General features: G+C 44.3%; 1 protein-coding gene across 1 annotated transcript in view; it reads right to left on the bottom strand.

The window, feature by feature from the left end:
• ADGRB3 (adhesion G protein-coupled receptor B3) overlaps positions 1–19399 on the bottom strand; it is a 1672438-nt gene that overhangs the window by 13815 nt on the left and 1639224 nt on the right. Inside the window, exon 29 of the mRNA XM_030199002.1 lies at positions 11871–11975. Coding sequence (XP_030054862.1) covers positions 11871–11975 — 105 coding nt within the window. The remainder of the gene's footprint in view (positions 1–11870; positions 11976–19399) is intronic.

Below are 19399 nucleotides of genomic sequence, written 5' to 3'. Positions count from 1 at the left end.
TCCACGGGAAACGTATGTATAAGGTGGCGAGAGTCTGATAGGTACGGACGGGGAAAGGGATCTTGGGGTGATAGTATCTGAGGATTTAAAAGGCGACAAAACAGTGTGACAAGGCGGTGGCTGTATCTAGAAGGTTGTTGGGCTGTATAGAGAGAGGTGTGACCAGCAGAAGAAAGGGAGTGTTGATGCCCCTGTATAATTCGTTGGTGAGGCCCCATCTGGAGTATTGTGTTCAGTTTTGGAGGCCGTATCTTGCTAAGGATGTAAAAAGAATCGAAGCAGTGCAAAGAAAAGCTACGAGAATGGTATGGGATTTGCGTAACAAGACGTATGAGGAGAGACTTGCTGACCTGAACATGTATACCCTGGAGGAAAGGAGAAACAGGGGTGATATGATACAGACGTTCAAATATTTGAAAGGTATTAATCCGCAAACGAACCTTTTCCGGAGATACGAAGGCGGTAGAACGAGAGGACATGAAATGAGATTGAAGGGGGGCAGACTCAAGAAAAATGTCAGGAAGTATTTCTTCACGGAGAGAGTGGTGGATGCTTGGAATGCCCTCCCGCGGGAGGTGGTGGAGAGGAAAACGGTAACGGAATTCAAACATGCGTGGGATAAACATAAAGGAATCCTGTTTAGAAGGAAAGGATTCTCAGGAGCTTAACCGAGATTGGATAGCAGAGCCGGTGGTGGGAGGCGGGGATAGTGCGGGGCAGACTTATACGGTCTGTGCCAGAGCCAGTGGTGGGAGGCGGGACTGGAGGTTGGGAGGCAGGGATAGCGCTGGGCAGACTTATACGGTCTGTGCCAGAGCCGATGGTGGGAGGTGGGGATAGTGCTGGGCAGACTTATACGGTCTGTGCCAGAGCCGGTGATGGGAGGCGGGGATACTGCTGGCCAGACTTATACGGTCTGTGCCAGTGCCGGTGGTTGGGAGGCGGGGTTGGTGGTTGGGAGGTGGGGCTAGTGCTGGGCAGACTTATACGGTCTGTGCCCTGAAGAGCACAGGTACAAATCAAAGTTGGGTATACACAAAAGTAGCACACATGAGTTGTCTTGTTGGGCAGACTGGATGGACCATGCAGGTCTTTTTCTGCCGTCATCTACTATGTTACTATGTACTATTAGATTAGAAATTACAGCTGCTGTGGGAGAGGGTCAAAGTCCAAAGAGAATGCACTCAGCTGCTGTGGAGCATGTAGCAGAAGATCCAGGAGGCATCCCAGATTATCTGGCAACAGATTCTGTTGGTCTGATAGGATCTCCACGATTACACGGAAGCCTTGTCAAGCACACTGCTGGCACAGCAAGCACCTGAGCCTCCACCTGGAACCAATGAGGCCACCAGTCCTGCAGCAACACCCTCCACACCAGCCGCTATTGCCACCAGTGGCCACACAAACCAGCCTAGCTTTGTAGCACCCGCCCTAGCTGCACATCCGCAACCACCCTTGAAACATCCAAGGATGAGACCCAGAACACTCCAGGCCAGTGGAAAAACTAAGAAACCAGGCCCCTCAGGGGCACTACTCTCCCCTGCTGGCTGCTGGGCCCAGCAGCAGATTTGACAGATAGCCAATCAGGTGGCCAGATTTTCAGGGTAAAGCAGAGGCAGCAGGAAGGAGTAATGACAGTGAGGCAGTGGTAGCCACACAGGGAAGGACTCTAATACACTTTCTGCTCCTTCAAGGCCCAGACTATCAACAGCAGCTTGGGGATGGGGTGGGAGGGGTAGATCCCAGAAAGGAAGGGGGAGGGGGAAGTAAGGCTGTAAGCCACCTAATTGCCATACTGTGGTGGTGTGTGCTGGGTGGGGGGAGTGTGTGTGTGTGTGTGTGTGTATGTGTGAGTGAGTGCTAGGGGGGTGGTGGTTGTGGTGGTGGGGGATGTTAGATGTGTTGTGAATAAATAATTTGTACACTTACCTTTACTGAAAAATTTTCAGAATGAGTTTTTGTCTGGAGCGGACTCCCAGTTGGTTGATCCCTGGTTAGCTCTGTAGGTGGGGGGGATGGGGGCTCCTCATCCTCTGGGTCTGGTGGCTGCTGTCCCTCCTCTGGCAGGGTCTGTCTTCTTTGGAGAGCTAGGTTGTGCACTATGCAGCAGGCCATGAATATTTTGGCCACCTTTTGAGGGCTGTATAACAGCTCCCTTCTGAAATGGTCCAAACATCTCAAGCAATTCTTGAGCTAGCCAAAGGTCCATTCTTATGCCTCTTGTTGTACTCCTCCTCTGCTTCATTTTGGGGTAGACTATGGGAGTCATGAGCCAGGTTCACTGGGAGTAGCACTGTCAGCTGGGGGGAGGAGAAGAATCACAGACATGTGTGTGTGTGTGTGGCTGGTATGGTGACCTTGTGGAGGTGGGGTAATAACTGGGGGTTGTGGGGGCATCTAGAATGAGATTGAAGGTTAAGAGAGGGGAGGAAATATGGAGTTTAGGAATCCCTGTACTGTTTACCTAGGAGCCAGCCACCGGTTATCTCCTCACGGTAAAACCTGTGGTACATTCCTGAATGCTGAAGGATGTAGGCATCGTGGGTGGAGCCTGGTAGCAGGCACAAACATCAACAATCTCCTCCCTGGGAATCTCATATGACATGCAGGCTCATGGAGTGAAATGATTTTCTATTCCTGTAGGTCTCCTTGTATGTCCGGGAGGAGGGGTGAATTTTTCGTTCTTCTCCCTCCATAACCCAATAGAATGTGCCACACACTCATACAGTTAGAGAGAGAAGAACTGAAGGCCACGCAGAGATGAGAAAATATTATTCTTTATTTACTTACCAAGCGAGAATACAGACTGTGTTTCTTTTCTCATGGGAGTTACAACAAAGCTGCACATGAAGCGCTATCTCTGAGTACTTCTCCAATTTTCTCCTTTCATTTATCACCTTTTATACTTTTCTAACTTTATACAGCTCTATCAGTTTGTTAGCATTAGTTTCGACCACAATCTTGATAATTATTAGTTTCGACCACCTTGATCGTGATTACCAGGCAAAGCTAAAATAGCATCCTCCTTATCAGCAAGTTCCCTTTTTCTCCAGTAGTCATTTATCTATGTTCCAGCTCTGATAAGTTCTGATAACAGAAAAAAACCCTAAACTACATTCTTTCGTAAACACCTTGCAAGGAAGTTTGCTGCGTGTTATCTTTTCTGCAAGCCTGTCAGTAAGCCTGTCACATGAACAAGTGAGCCTCTGGGTTACACAGAGGGCATGATTTTTAGGTCTAGCTGACAGGCCTCTGAACCTGTAAATGACAAGGCCTAGTTTGGTTCATTATATACAAGGGGGAGGCAGGTCTGAGTGTGACATGTGTGCATTCGATGACGCTTATAACCAAGGGGAAGCAGTCTATGGTGTACAACTGAGCCATGTTGTTTTGGAGTGCCCTGGCAGTAGTGGGGAAAGTAATATAGTGTGAGGTGTGGGTGAGAAAGACATCAAAGAAATGGGCAAGGAAGTTGGAGATGGCGGGCTGGGTGAGGCATGCATTGACTGCTAGCACTGACTGGAAGGTGCCTATGGCCAGAAAGATGAGGGAGGCAGTGACCTTCAGATGGACTGGCACAGGGTTATTCATGGTAAACTGGCCACAAAGACATCCCAACAGATCAAAGGTGCAGCTTAGTGGTCAGTGCAGTGGACTTCACATAAAGGGACCCAGGTACAAATCCCACCTTAAAACCCTTATTTTGTATTGTGAGCCCTCCAAGAACACCTAAAACCTACTATACCTAACTGTTCACCACTACAAAGGCTCTCAGGTCTGAAGGTGTCTCCTATGTATAGGTACAGTGGGTATTTTGTGAGTCTTGGAAGGCTCACAATTTCCACTACAACTGTACTAGTTAGAGTGGAATATAGACTGGATCATTTTCTCTACAGCCCATTGCACTGACCACTAGCTTACTCCTGGGACTAGCTTGCTGCTTTAATAAGAATGGCCATAATATCTGAAGCTGTCACAGAGCGTTGTATGCACTGTCACATCTTTGAGGGTGGGAGGAGGGGTTCAGTGATCACTGGGGGATTAATGGGGGTCAGCTGGTCAGTTAGGCCACCTTTATGTGAGTTAGTTGTGATTGAAATAAGTTCCGATAAGAACCTTCCAACTTTTGCCCTAGATGTTTTTATCTTGTTCCATTATCTTGGGAAAAAGTCCAAATTCTGGACCTGCCCAAATCCTGGCCCAACATGCCCCCTTGCAGTTTAGATAAACTGCAGAGAAAACTGTCTCAATTCTGAGTTTTGAATCATCGTTTTCCCATGAAGAACGTCAATATGGTGCTCTGCAGTGATTTTGAGACATTTTTCTCTTTTGAAATTAGCCACATCTGTCACCCTGCATATTTAGGCAGTATTTTTTGTTTTATAGTTAAAATAATACCAAATTGAAATAATTACACAACAATTTTTCTTTCCAAAAAAGGACCTGATTTACTAAAGATTTTTTTCTCATAGACACCCAATCAAAGGAAAACCTTAGCACATCAGGCTTTGAGTATTAGCATTTTGTATTTGAATTTTTCATTTTTAAAAATTTATTTTATGGGATAAATGTATAGCATTCTTTGCTATCAGCTTTTTTTTTTTTTTTTTACAGACCTTTCTATGCCTTTTTACTAGGGTTCATATACAGATGAATTTCTTTGTAGTTCTATTGAAAAGATTAAAAGTTGGCTATGAGTGGCTTTTTCGATATTATGTCTTAGTCCAACTTTGGACATTTTGCTCAAAACGTCCAAAATTGAAGAAAAACATCTATCTTTTTTTTAAAAATTGCTATTTTCTAGCTGTTTGTGCTCAAAATGTTTATAGTTTTGGTCCATTTTAGAAAAAAAAACCCCAAACAACAAAAAAACAAGACCAAGTGAAAAATGCACAAAATCAAGCCATTCTTAGTAGACTGGTAACACAAACATCCCAGGAGAGCAGCAGGGCACCCTAGGTGGCACTGCAGGGGACTTCACATAAAAGATCCCAGTAATACATCTCACCTTTGCTCCCTTATATTATCTGCTGACCCCTCCAAATCCCACCCACTGCCCTCAACTGTACACCAGTACAATAGCCCTGATGGGTGAAGGGGGCACCTGTATGTGTGTACAGTAGGTTTCTGGTGAGTTTTGGAGGGCTCATATTTTCCATCACAAGTGTAAGAGGTAGGGGGAGGTATGGGTCTGGGCCCATCCGGCTACAGTGTGCTGCACCGGCCACTAGACTACTCCAGGGACCTGCATACTGCTCTAATAGACCTGGATATAACATTTGAAGATGTCATAGAGGCTGGTAAGTAATATCTTTATTCACATATTTTGAGGGTTGGAGGGGGGTTAGTGACCACTGTGGGAGCAAGGGAAGGTCATCCCTGATTTCCTCCAGTGGTCATCTGGCCATTTAGAGCACCTTTTTGTGCCTAGTTCATTCTAAAAACAGGTCTAGACCAAGACGTTGAAGTTTTAGCCCTAGATGTTTTCGTTTTCGTTTTGTTCCATTATGGCTTTAAAATGTCCAAGTGTTAGGAGTTCTTAATCCTGCCCCTGAAATGCCCATGACATGCCCCCTTGTGATCTGGACAAACTGCAGATGAATTGCATAGATAAACATCTGCGAAACAGATTTTGAAAATACTGATTTAGACGTATTTGTGTGAAAAACATCCAAATGCTGCTTTATGCCACTTTTTGACTTTTTCTTTTTCGAAAATGAGTCCCTATGTATGAGAGTTAAGTTGTCCTAAAATTTACTATTTCTACATCTTTTACAGTTAGAAAATGGTATTTCACCTGCACGGTGTGCTATCTAGGATGGAGTCTGTATGTATGTATTATTTTGGGGGTGTAGCATGGAATACGGTGGGAAAGCTATCTGAAAATTAATGTATGGTTTTGCAGTCTCAAACAGCAGTGGTACAGTGGTACTGGGCCTCCAAGGAAATTGGGTGATCTACATGTGGGGATCATGTTTTATTCAAAGTCCAATGACCAAGGGGAAGCTGAATTGTAACTAGGAAGGGGCCTACGTGTTGATATAGCCATTGAGCTTGTAGGAAGCAAAGCTGAAGATGGCAAGACTTGAGATGGCCTACCAACAAGTTGTAAAGCTCATCAAAACAGATTTTGGGTCGACTAGGAGGATAAAAGTAATGGGAAAGGGGTTGAAACGTTGGGGAAAAGATGTGGAGAAAAGTTAATGGGAAGGTGGGTTAGAGGTTAAATAACAGAGATGGGAATAAGAGGCTGATTTGGGGTTGGAAATGGAAATGAGTGGGAAAGCGCGGGGTACAAATGTAACAAAACAAAACAAACTCATCTGTGCATCTACAGAAGTATTCAAAACTCAGCTGGGCAGAATGGAAGGGCCATTCCAGCCTTTATTTGGTGTATTTTATAAAATGTGCACATATATTACAATTCTGTCCCTGTTCTGTCCAAATTGGTGCCTCAGGAAAGAACCAGGCACACCCATTAAAGGGGGGCCGACCACAACCGGGCTGAAGGCCAGCAAAGACAGAAGTGTGGGGGAGGGTACAGGGAGGGCCTAGCTAGAGAGCAGAGGTAGTAGTGGGAGGGAAACAAGGGGTAGCAAGGGGAGGGGGCAGGAAAAAAGGGGAGCAGCAAGGGAGGAGGAGAGAGGAATTTGAACTGCACAGGAAGTCCTTTTGAATTTGGAAGCAGGAGAAGAGCAATGCAGTATGGGATGATAAGAACGGGTAACGGAGCCCAATATGGCAGGACAGAATGCGGTTGTGGCACCGGTCGGTGCACAGGGGACCAGTCAGGATGTGGGAGTACTTAATCACAGGAGCGATGCATTAGGTACCGTTCTCACAATACAGGTGGATCGATATCTTCTCCCTTCTTCTGTGGGAGTTGCATGAGGAGGGTACCGTAGGCAGGGATAGCGTAACAGATAAGAAGCCCAAGATATTCAGGTCCTTCATGGGCTGGTCGGAGGCTGTTCACATACTTAGGACACTCAGCTGTTGACATACTCAGGACACTCACTATAGTGAAGGAAACGGAAAGGGGCCCGGACTTGGTGTGGGATATGGAATATAATTTTAAAAGCGCATGAGATATTTAGGGGACGGGCATGGCTTAACTAAGATATTAAATTTACAAGAAAGCAGTGCAGACAATCCATTCATATCGGGTCAGCACCAGTGGTAGTCCTGTCAGGCAATGCCGTCAGGACAAAGGCAGGACGGAGGCAGCGGACATTGCACCTAGCACCCGACACGCCCGTGCGGGCAGGCATGCTGCAGGGCAAGGCAGGCTCCCCAGAGACAGGGAACAGCAATCTAGTAACACGGGACAGGGTACTGAGGGAGCTAGCGCTCCCCCCATCAAGCTTATGAGACAGGAGAAAGCAACCTATTAACTCAGGACAGGGTCCGGAAGCCATCAAGCTTCAAGGTTAGCCCGTTACCCTGACAGAACGGGTGCATCACCACAGGTTTCCAATCAGGTTGCATGATTCCATATTAGAGGACAACACCACAGTGACAACACTACCCCAACAATGCATCCTCGATTCACATGTATCGACAGATAGCTGCAGGCAAGATTACCAAAGAACTATTGCTAGGCTGCATAGCGGGGCTGTTTGAGGACCCGCCCTTCAAGGCAACAACAGTGTCTCCGCTAGGCATAATACCAAGGAAGGAGCTGGGGAAAGGTAGGCCCAGTCGTAATTTGTCCCGCCACATAGGAACATCAGTAAATGACTACATTGACCATAGCAGCTGTACAGTACAATATGCATCTGTAGACAATGCCATTCAAATAATTCGGCGGCAAGGCAACTAGGCACATTGGGCTAAGGTGGACGGAGATTCGGCTTTTCGCACCTTGCCTTTACACCCACAGCCCTTTCCCTTGTTAGGTGTCAGGTTCCAGGAGAGGTTTTATTGCGATAAATATGTCCCCATGTGTGGCCACATCTAGTGCGCATACTTCAAAGAGCTTAGCATGTTTGTGCACGGGGTAGTGGAACAACTAGCCCCCGCTAGGTCTCTGGTCCTCATCTGGAGGACTTCCTGTTCAAAGACCGGGAATCACAAGAGTGGACGGATGTGTTACAGGTCTTTATCCACTTGGCACAGAAATTGGACATCCCATTAGCCGTTGAAAAAAACAGTAGACCCACGGCGAATCCTTACATTATAGGTATTGAATTGGAACTAGATGTTCCAGACTGCCGGCTGACAAAATTGATAAGCTTGCCAGAGCGGCGAATACGAGGTGGCACTGTAAAAAAGCAAGGCTGAAGCAGGTACAGGAACTCCTGGGTCCAGTAGGCTTCGCAATAAGGGTGATTCCCAATAGCTTTAGCAACATCGGGAACAAACAAAGCGCATTTTCATCTCAGACGTACACAGGACATCAAGCGAGATTTAGCAGGTTCTTGGCCCATGGGATTTCATTTTGGCACGATTCACCCACTCTCACGGAAACCCTGCATTTTCTTTACAGATGCGGCAGATTTACTTCCAGGGAGCGTGGTGTGCAGCAAGCTCGGGTTTCAGCAGGGACCACGTAGGATATCATGTTTCCTGGGGGGACCTGGCATATCTCACAAGTTAATTGTAATTCCCTCAGACAATATGGCAGTAGTTGTCCGCCATGCACTTCCCACAAGTTATGTGTGCAGACAGATAGTTCCGCAGTGATTACAGCTAAACATATACCAGGCAGGGAGAATGGTTATAGTGGATGCTCTTTCTCGTTTTTAGAGCGCAGACCCGGAAATGGGACCCGATGCTGCGATAGTTAACAGATATCTCGCGGACAAGATACACAACCGCACATATAGTCAACACTTAGAAGAGAAGGGTGGTACTGATATATTCCCGGCCCCCGGCATGTATGAAGGGAATTAGCAGAAACCAGGTCTCAATCATGTTCGCAGCCATCAGTTTTCTCGCCAAAGCGGTGGCTGTCCAAAATCCATCTAGGTCATTTGTTGTCATGAGACTGATGAAAGGATGGGGCAGGCCGGGAGTACCCTACCCAGGTAAAAGAAAACCCAGTACCGGCAGGGAAATGGGCCGTCTCTTTGCATCATTAGAGGAGATAAGTGACACTGAGTTTGAGGGCCGTCGAGTCAAATGCGCATTCTCATTAGCTTTGCATGGTGCTCTGCGAGTCAGTGAGTTGGTGGCTACGTACAAGCATGCCCACCATGGCATGTCCCTCTTAATACGTGACGCGGCCATTACAGCCGCGGCAACTGACCTACTTATTCACAAATCAAAATGGATCGGAACGGACATGCCCTGTCCTGAACCTTTAAGCCGACTTAAAACAAAGACCAAAGACCAGCCTGCTGATTCATACACTATGTACAGTACCCACTCATTTAGGATTAGGGCAGCTACGGCAGTGGCAGCGCTAGGAGTGTCCATAGAGGCCATCAAAAGACTGGGCCGATGGCGACCTAATGTATATAAGCGCTACATCAGACCCATCTAGTGTATACAAGCGGTACATTGGACCCATTAAGGCATCCACAGCAAAGTGATAATGGTTGCTTGCACTGTGCTAACATGTTGCTTCCCATTATATTCTGTTACAGGTATCCATATCCAGAATGAGCTGCAGCGGATTTGGATATGCGGTCACTCATCACTTGTATGTACATTGGGCACAGGGAAAGGCGGTGGGCGCATAGAAGGGCAGCAGTGAGACCGAACAGTGAGAGCCTGGGTTGTCAGAGCGATAGAGGAGCCAGGGCGATAGAGTAGCCATAACAGGGTATAGGTAAGGGAGGGAGGCTTCAGGCATTCTTGTGTGCATTAAAAGTCATACGATCCCACATGACTTGCGAATAGATACAAGCCATAGCGTTAGGGCATGACTGCAGCCAGGAGGGGTGGGGGACCACGGCAAATGAGGTGTCGTTGCCGTGGCCTGTGGCGTTAGACTACAATGTTTACGCACAGCCAGCAATGGGTACACAGCAGCTTGACACATAACAGTTACAAGTTTGGGGTAACTACTGCTGCAGAAAGAGTTGTGTGGAAAATTATCAAGTTGATGCAAATGGTAGGCTTGCATGTGAGCAGCCTTGTTATAAGGAAACAACGTGTATACAGCTTGTCTCCTGGCTTGGGCGGCCGGGAGGCCTAGAACGTCATTTTGTAAATGTGGTAGGTGCCTCCTTCAACGGGAAACAACGTGTATACAGCTTGTCTCCTGGCTTGGGCGGCCGGGAGGCCTAGAACGTCATTTTGTAAATGTGGTAGGTGCCTCCTTCAACGGGAGACACCAAGTGACATCGGGTGCTTGGAAAACAGCACAGGGGGCCACAGGGGCTTGGTACGGCTTGGCCTGTGGCCCAGAATATGCAACTACGTGTAGAAGCTGTGTACCCGGGTAGAAATACATGCTGGCATAATGATTAGTAGAAGATGTAATGTAATTTGTTTAAGTTGTAACAATTTTGATGTTCCTGGCTGCAGCCAAAATAAATCCAATTCTATCGAAGATATGGCTTGTAGTGTGGTATTGAAGGGGGCGGGGGTTGATACGTCTGAGTGTGTGCCGAATGCCCGAGTTGAGAACCAGGCACACCCATTAAAGGGGGGCCGACCACAACCGGGCTGAAGGCCAGCAAAGACAGAAGTGTGGGGGAGGGTACAGGGAGGGCCTAGCTAGAGAGCAGAGGTAGTAGTGGGAGGGAAACAAGAGGTAGCAAGGGGAGGGGGCAGGAAAAAAGGGGAGGAGCAAGGGAGGAGGAGAGAGGAATTTGAACTGCACAGGAAGTCCTTTTGAATTTGGAAGCAGGAGAAGAGCAACGCCCACCCGCCCACCCACTTGAGAGGCAAGATTTGTCGCAGCGAGGCGTTAGACTACAATGTTTACGCACAGCCAGCAATGGGTACACAGCAGCTTGACACATAACAGTTACAAGTTTGGGGTAACTACTGCTGCAGAAAGAGTTGTGTGGAAAATTATCAAGTTGATGCAAATGGTAGGCTTGCATGTGAGCAGCCTTGTTATAAGGAAACAACGTGTATACAGCTTGTCTCCTGGCTTGGGCGGCCGGGAGGCCTAGAACGTCATTTTGTAAATGTGGTAGGTGCCTCCTTCAACGGGAAACAACGTGTATACAGCTTGTCTCCTGGCTTGGGCGGCCGGGAGGCCTAGAACGTCATTTTGTAAATGTGGTAGGTGCCTCCTTCAACGGGAGACACCAAGTGACATCGGGTGCTTGGAAAACAGCACAGGGGGCCACAGGGGCTTGGTACGGCTTGGCCTGTGGCCCAGAATATGCAACTACGTGTAGAAGCTGTGTACCCGGGTAGAAATGCATGCTGGCATAATGATTAGTAGAAGATGTAATGTAATTTGTTTAAGTTGTAACAATTTTGATGTTCCTGGCTGCGGCCAAAATAAATCCAATTCTATCGAAGATATGGCTTGTAGTGTGGTATTGAAGGGGGCGGGGGTTGATACGTCTGAGTGTGTGCCGAATGCCCGAGTTGTGGCTTGGGGCAATGTGCTATCATGTAACATAGTAGATGACAGCAGATAAGACTTTCACAGTCCATCCAGTCTGCCCAACAAGATAAACTCCTAATATATTTAATACTATAACCTACTTGTTGTTGGAACAATTTTTTTTACAAATTTATAAAAACTGCTTCCACATGTAAAGTAGGCCTTATGAAATGGAAATCCTTTATAAAACTATCCTCTTCCCGACGAGCAGAAACCAGATTTAAGAATCAAAACTGAGTTTCCAGTTGGACCAATGGACTAGTTTTATTTTCTCTGTTTGTTTTCCCATCAGTAGCCACTAATCACAATGCTACTTTCATTGAAAAACATGCTGAAAATGGAAAACACTTACCATAGTGCTTGTGTTTGGTATATCTCGAAATCTCTCCAAAGTCTGAAATTTCTGATTTAATTCCTGAAAGAGCTCCATGTGCCTCTTCCTGGTATGCATTACTTTCTGTAAAATGGAACATTAAAAGGCCCATTTTAGATAAAACATAGAAATCAGAATTGATATGTCCAGGTTGGGATTTGTACAATTCCGGTTGTGTTTTAGAAAAAGGATCTGCTGTCATAAAGCCTCTTCTAAAATACATGCAGCAATGCACATGTATGTTGTGGTGGGACCATCCATTGTGGAAACATCAGTGGAAGGAACACAGCTATGTTACAGATTTAAGTGCTGACGCTTAAAGGTGTAAAAGGGTGTTTCAGAATTTAATTTGCATGTTTTGCCATTTTAGAATCCTACATGTGTAAATGGTTCTAATTTAGGGGCTGCACCCTTTTTGTACTTTCAGTTTTGAGGGAGAAAAAGAAAACACAATGGAGAATTAAGGAGGAGACCTCTCTAAGGGGTCCTTTTACTAAGGTGTGCTGAAAAATGGCTTTCGGTAGTGTAGGTGCAGGTTATGGGTGCGCGCCAATCCATTTTTCAGCGAGCCTGTAAAAAAAAACTTTATAAAAATTTTTCACAAAAATGGACGTGTGGCAAAATCAAAATTGCTGCGTGTCCATTTTGGGTCTGCGACCTTAGCACCAGCCAATGACCTAGCGGTAAGTCTCACGCAGTAACTGTGTGGTAATGACCTACACACATCAAATAGCACTTGGTGCACGTCTGATACATGTGTCCAAAAATAATTATTTCTTCAGCCATGCATATTGGCCATGCGCCAAAAATGAAATTACTGCAAGAGCCACGCGGTAGCCGGGTGGTAACTCCATTTTGGCGTACGTTGTGTGTGCGTAGACACTTATGCAGCTTAGTAAAAGGGCCCCTTAATCCCTTCTGTAAATGGTCATCCAAAATGAGCACGTTTAGCAGTGGCGTACCAAGGGGGGGGGGGCGGTGCGCCCCGGGTGCACGTCGCTGGGGGGTGCCGCGGCACACGCCTGTGGGCTCCGAGTTCACTATGCTAACTTCGCTGGTTCGCTGCAGCTCCCTCCCTCTGCCCCGGAACAGGTTACTTCCTGTTCCGGGGCAGAGGGAGCTGCAGCAAACCAGCGAAGTTAGCGTAGCGAACTCGGAGCTCACAGGCGTGCGGCACCCCCCCCAGCGGCGTGCACCCGGGAGGGGGCGCATCAGCGATCCGCCCCGGGTGTCATCAAGGCTAAGAACGCCACTGACTTTTAGAAAACCTATACTTGCTTATGAGAGCTGAAAACCCTGACATTGGTAAAGGCATCCTTTTTGAAACGAGGAATACATGTGTAAACTGTGTTCCCACCCACGCTCCATGCTCTTGCCATCTATAAGTAGTGTAGCTTTACATGTGTAAATACTGGCTTTCTAAAATCAGGTTTTCTACATGTGTAAATCACAAATAGGGCTACTAGAACAACTACACAATTCTTGGTTTCAATACCTGTCAATTTTATTCCAATAAAATAAGAATAATATTTTCTACCACAAAAGCATAGTCAGTCTTGTCAGGTTCATGACTTTGAGTTTATGTGTTTAGAAGCCAAGACATTAAAGAAAATCACCTGCCTGTTTTTTCAGAGTATATATTCTGTATAGAAAATCTTTTTTCAATTTTTAAATACCTAAGCCTGGACATAGCTGTTTGTGCAGGTGAAGATGAATTAGGAATGCAAAACTCAACCTTCTAAATAATTGTCATCATTCAAAGATTAGACATCTGTTCCAGAAATGTCATCAACCAAAGAACATTAATTGCCTAATTTTGACAAGTAAGGACAACCAGTCACTAATACAGATCTGGGGTTGTTTTTCCATTACATTGATGAAGACAATACAGACTGTGTAAGTAGTGAAAAAGTATGACTGATTTGTCATACAGTAGTTAAGAAAAGATATATTCAGCAATGCTATGGTTACAACAATACATTTTCACTAACAGTGAAATGCAGCAAACACCACAGCTGCATCTTCGTGAACAGTGGAAACTGAAACATCACAAATTGGAGGATATAGCTTTCAGTCAATCATTTTAAAAGAGATAATCAAAAGACAATAGCTGTGCCATGAGAAACAAGACAGATTCTTCTTGCCCTTTGAGACTGATTTGACACTGTTTCCTGAAAAGGCAGGAGAAAAACTGAAATGCAGACTGCACGGTAAAGAGAAATTGCAGGGTTATTTTGTTAAGACTTGAAATTTTAATTCAATATAGTTGGTTTGCCTGACTAAATTCCCTGAGGGGATCATTTCTAATGGTTAGTGCATATTAGCACTATTAAGGTGCATTATTTGCTGCAGAGTCTGCTGTATAAAATGGCTCTTGTGGCAAATAATACATGTTCAAAGTAATAGTGCAAGGTAATAATTAACAACTGACCCCTGAATGTTTAGGGAGGTGTAAAAACAAAAAATTGTATCAATAACAAAACATAATCAAAATGCAATACTGAGCTGTATATTGAATGCATAAAGATACATGGATAAGTTATTTGTATATCTTTTTATTCTTGGTCGTCTGGGTGCGGTGTCCCTCAGGGGTCACCATTGTCCCTTCTGCTATTTAATGTTTAATTCTTATGGGGTACATATATTGTCTTATGTGGACATTATTTTTTTATTGTGTCCAGCACTGGACACTTTTGAGCATACTGTAGAAATGTTTATTAAAAATATCTCTATGATTCACTTGTGGAGGGCATTTTCCAAAGAAACGTCTAAGTCGGAATTTAGACGTTTTACAAAGACGTCCAAATTGAGAGGCGGGGAGAAGGTCATTTTTGAAAAAAGATGGATGTCCATCTTTTGTTTCAAAAATACCATGGACATCCTTGGATTTGGACGTCCCTTGATTTGGACGACTTTGATTTTCGGTGATTTTCGAAACCAAAGACGTCCAAGTCTAAAACGTCCAAATGCAAGCCATTTGGACATGGGAGGAGCCAGCGTGTGTGGTACACTGGTACCCCCCTGACATGCCAGGATACCAACCGGGCACCTTCGGGGCACTGCGATGGACTTCATAAAATTCTCCCAGGAACACAGCTCCCTTATCTTGTCTGCTGAGGCAACCAAAATCCACTACCCCCAACTGTACACCACTACCATAGCCCTTATGGGTGAAGGGGAGCACCTAGATGTGAGTCCAGAGGGTTTCTGGTGGGTTTTGGAGGGCTTACTGTTTCCTCTACAAATGTAACAGGTAGGGGGGGTATGGGCCTGAGTCCACCTGTCTGAAGTGCACTGCACCCACTAAAACTGCTTCAGGGACCTGCATGCGCTGTCATAGACCTGAGTATGACATCTGAGGCTGGCATAGAGGCTGGCAAGTAATATTTTTAATAATGTTTTTTGAGGGTGGGAGGGCGTTAGTGACCACTGGAGGAGTAAGGAGAGGTCATCCCCAATTCCCTCCAGTGGTCATCTGGTCATTCTGGGCACCTTTTTGTGCCTTATTCGTAACATGTTCATAAAATCATTTACGGAGATGCCCTGTCCTACATGCTAGACCTCGTGGACCTGCCACCCAGAAATGCCAAAAGATCTGCCCGCACTTTTCTTAATCTACACTTCCCCAGCTGTAAAGGATTAAAATACAGACTAACACATGCGACTAGCTTTTCCTACATGAGCACGCAGCTGTGGAATGCACTACCAACTCACTTGAAAACAATTAACGAAATTACTAACTTTCGCAAATCTCTGAAAACCTATCTCTTCAACAATGCCTACCATAAGAACCCATAACTAACTATAACACATCACCACTCCACCCTTATTCTGACTGTCTTCTTCCTTTAACTGTTTGATCAGCTTTCTTGTCATCCTTAATATCTTTTTAACACCAACTGTATCTTTTTATCCTGGAATGGCGATACCATAACAGGTCTTTGTAAGCCACATTGAGCCTGCAAATAGGTAGGAAAATGTGGGATACAAGTGCAACAAGTTGTAGTCATGGATGTCTCTGCTTTTTTCGATTATGGGTCAAAGACGTCCAAGTCTTAGGAACGCCAAAGTCCATCCTTCACCACGCCTCCGATACGCCCCCTTGAAATTTGGACGTCCTTGCGGCGGACCTCAGTTAGAGACGTCCAAAATCGGGTTTTGATTATACTGATTTGGATGTATCTGAGAGATGTCACTTTTTGGACGTCCATCTCCTTAGAAAATGAGCCTGATGGGCTAGTAAGAATTTTTTTTTAAGTTGAATAGGCAGTAGACTAAAATTGTTTGGTTTGGGAATTATGATTCTTTGCCTCAAAAAATTTTACAACTTTACAGATGAAACTTTACCAATGACAAATAAGTCTAAGGTCTAGGGCATTATTGTAGATTTGAGATTGTCCTTTGACAAATTACAGCTCTTGTGAAGAAACGTAAGTTTTGCATACATCAGATTACAGCAATTTGATCCAGTCTTAGTTTTGAAAGCTTCAGAAGTATAGCCCAGGCTGTACTTCTGCTGTATCTTGACTATTGTAATTATTGGCACCATGAAGCTACTACAAAGATTGCAGCTTCTTCAGAACACAGCTACCAAATTGATTTTTAGAATTAATAAATTTGAGAGAGTATCTCCTCTTTTTAAAAAGTTAATTTGGCTTCTGGTTGCCTCACATATAAAGTTTAAAATAGCCTGTATGATATTTTTAGTGGGCCAAAATTCTCCTGTCTATTGGTATGGTTTGTCTATCTAAGTACCTGGTACTTAGATAGACAAACCATACTGGTAGGGCTTTTTGATCTGCTTATTTCAATATTTTGGTGCTTCCAAATACCCAAGGTGTCAAGTTTAAGAGATTCTTGAGCAACTATTTTCAATATTTAGATGTAAACATCTTTTCAATATTTAGATGTAAAAATATGGAATGGTATCCTTCATCAGATTAGATCCATTCAATTTTATTTTGTATTTAGAAAACAGCTGAAGGCTTTGTTTTTCTGATATTGATTCAGTTTAGTTTTTAGATTGTATTACTTTTCAGGGTGCTGTTTGTAATTTCATCTGATTGAGATGCTTCTTTTCTTGTAATCTGCAATGAGTCCTGAGGAGATGTGGAGGGGCATAATAGAAAGGGACGCCCAAGTTTTGCTGAGGACGTCCTCGCAAAACATCCCGGTGGAGGGGAGGGGAAACCCATATTATCAAAACAAGTTGGACGTCGATCTTTCGTTTTGATAATACGGTCGGGGACGCCCAAATCTTGAAATTTAGGTTGTCCTTAGAGATGGTCGTTCCTAGACTTGGTTGTTTCTGATTTTCGGCGATAATGGAAACCAAGGACGCCCATTTCAGCACCTCAATCTACACGCATCAATTTACACCAATGAAAACATGGGGTAAATCCTGGTGCGTAGATTTAGGTGCACTGGGCCATATTCTATAACTAGGCATGTAAATGCCCATGCAACACCCATTTCCCCAACCATAACCATGCCCTGTTTTGCCTGCATGTGTTAGATGTTCAGAGCACATCATTACAGAATACACTTAGAGGCTTATTTTCAAAGCACTTAGCCTCCCAAAGTTCCATAGAAACATATGGAACTTAGCCTCCCAAAGTGCTTTGAAAATGTGCCTGATAGTGAGTTGTGCGCCTAAATTTTAATGAGTGCCAATTAGTGATCATTATTGCTTGTTAAGTGATGTTATCATTAGCTTAAGTTTGTTAAATTGTGGGCATTGTTATAGAATCCGCTCCGATTTCAGTGCAGATCTCTAGGCGTGCAATATAGAGTCTGGGGGATAAGCTTTAGCAATCAACCTAAAACTGGATATTCATTGTTGATGCCCAGACATTGCTTGTCATTAAATATCTGGGAATATAGATAGTATACATATGGCCCATGTAAAAGTATGTGTGATCTTTTTATATACAGTGAAAATCCATCTAGGCAGAAGAACACTGAGATCCCACTGTAAACAACAGACAGTTATAGAAAGTGGGAAAAATACCAGACTGACCATGAACAAATGAGGAGACATCTAAGGGTGGTAAAACATTTACTGGTGAAAACTCGACAAAGCACTATGTTTCGCTGAATCTGCATTACATTCCTTAACAAAGGTCTTTTTCAACTCCTGAAGCAGGCTATATGCCGAAACACAGTGCTGTGTCGAGTCTTCACCAATAAATGTTTTACAACCTTAGAAGTCTCCTCATTTGTTCCTGGTCAGCCTGGTCTATTTCACACTTTCTATAACTATCTGATCTTTTTATACGTCTGTATCCTGGCACAATTTTTAAAAAAGACCTTTTCTACAAATAAAATAGGCTTTGCACATGCAGAGATCTCTCTTTAGAAGTGACCCTAAATGTGAGATGGCAAATTGAAACTTAAGGGCCCTGTTTAATAAGATGCGCTAGTGTTTTTAGTATACGCTAAATGCTAGAGACACCCATATATTCCTATGGGTGTCTTTAGGGTTTAGCGTGCGCTAAAAACACTAGCACACCCTTAGAGTTGCTTAGTACACAGAACCCTAAGTGTTTATGTGGCCAATACCCAATGCTTGCTGGCTGTGTCATTGTTTTTGAATAGCTTTTAAGTTATTCTTACAAACTTCACAAAATCTACTTTTTTGTAGTTTTTTTTAACAACAGATCTAATGGAATCAATTTTGACACAGCAGGCAAAAAGACCAAAATATACTGTCTTCACTAAAGTGAAAAAAGGTACAGAACTGGTAAATTTGCCATTTTTCTAGCTTAGAGACATTTAGCGAAACAATTCAATACATGCAAAAGGGATTTGGGTTTTTTTTTTTTTGCAATCCTTATTAAAGTTTACACTTCTCAAGTAGAGCAACTGAAATTGTAATGAATCTCCTAAATTAAAGCTTTTAGCAGAGTATCACCAGTTATCTGTGGAGGTAGACCAGAATGCCCTTGCTCTGACTTGGTACCATCTCGATCGTGCAAGCACAGTCTGAAAGAATTTTCAGTGCCGCTAAAAATTGATGGGTAGGACATTCACACAACTAGGTGCCTCCATTTAGGTGCTTCAAGGACTTACTGTGGGAGCCTATTCTCATTTTAGTAAACTAGCGTAACACAGTATCAGAGCGCCCACTGTTTAAGAGCCCATAAGTGAACAGGAGGTGAGACTCTTTCAACTGAAAGGAAACTCTGGATTGAGGGGGCACAGGATTAAGGTGAAAGGAGACAGGAGTAACCTTCACAGAAAGGGTGGTGAATATATGAAATGGCCTCCCGATGGAGGTGGTGGAGATGAAGAATGTATCTGAATTCAAGGAAACTTGGAATAAATACATAGGATCTGTAAGGGAGAGTAGATGGTAGAGGCAGGCAGACTAGATAGACCAAATTGTCTTTATTTGCCTTCATTTTCTCTGCCTCTATGTTTCATAGTTACATCAGCCATAGACCTGGCATAACTATGGGTACCTAAATATGGCAGTGATATGCGTAACTGACAGTATTCTGTAAATT

The sequence above is a fragment of the Microcaecilia unicolor genome, chromosome 3 (assembly GCF_901765095.1).
Source record: "Microcaecilia unicolor chromosome 3, aMicUni1.1, whole genome shotgun sequence".
NCBI classification, from domain to species: Eukaryota; Metazoa; Chordata; class Amphibia; order Gymnophiona; family Siphonopidae; genus Microcaecilia; species Microcaecilia unicolor.
This window is presented reverse-complemented; position numbering and strand designations above follow the sequence as displayed.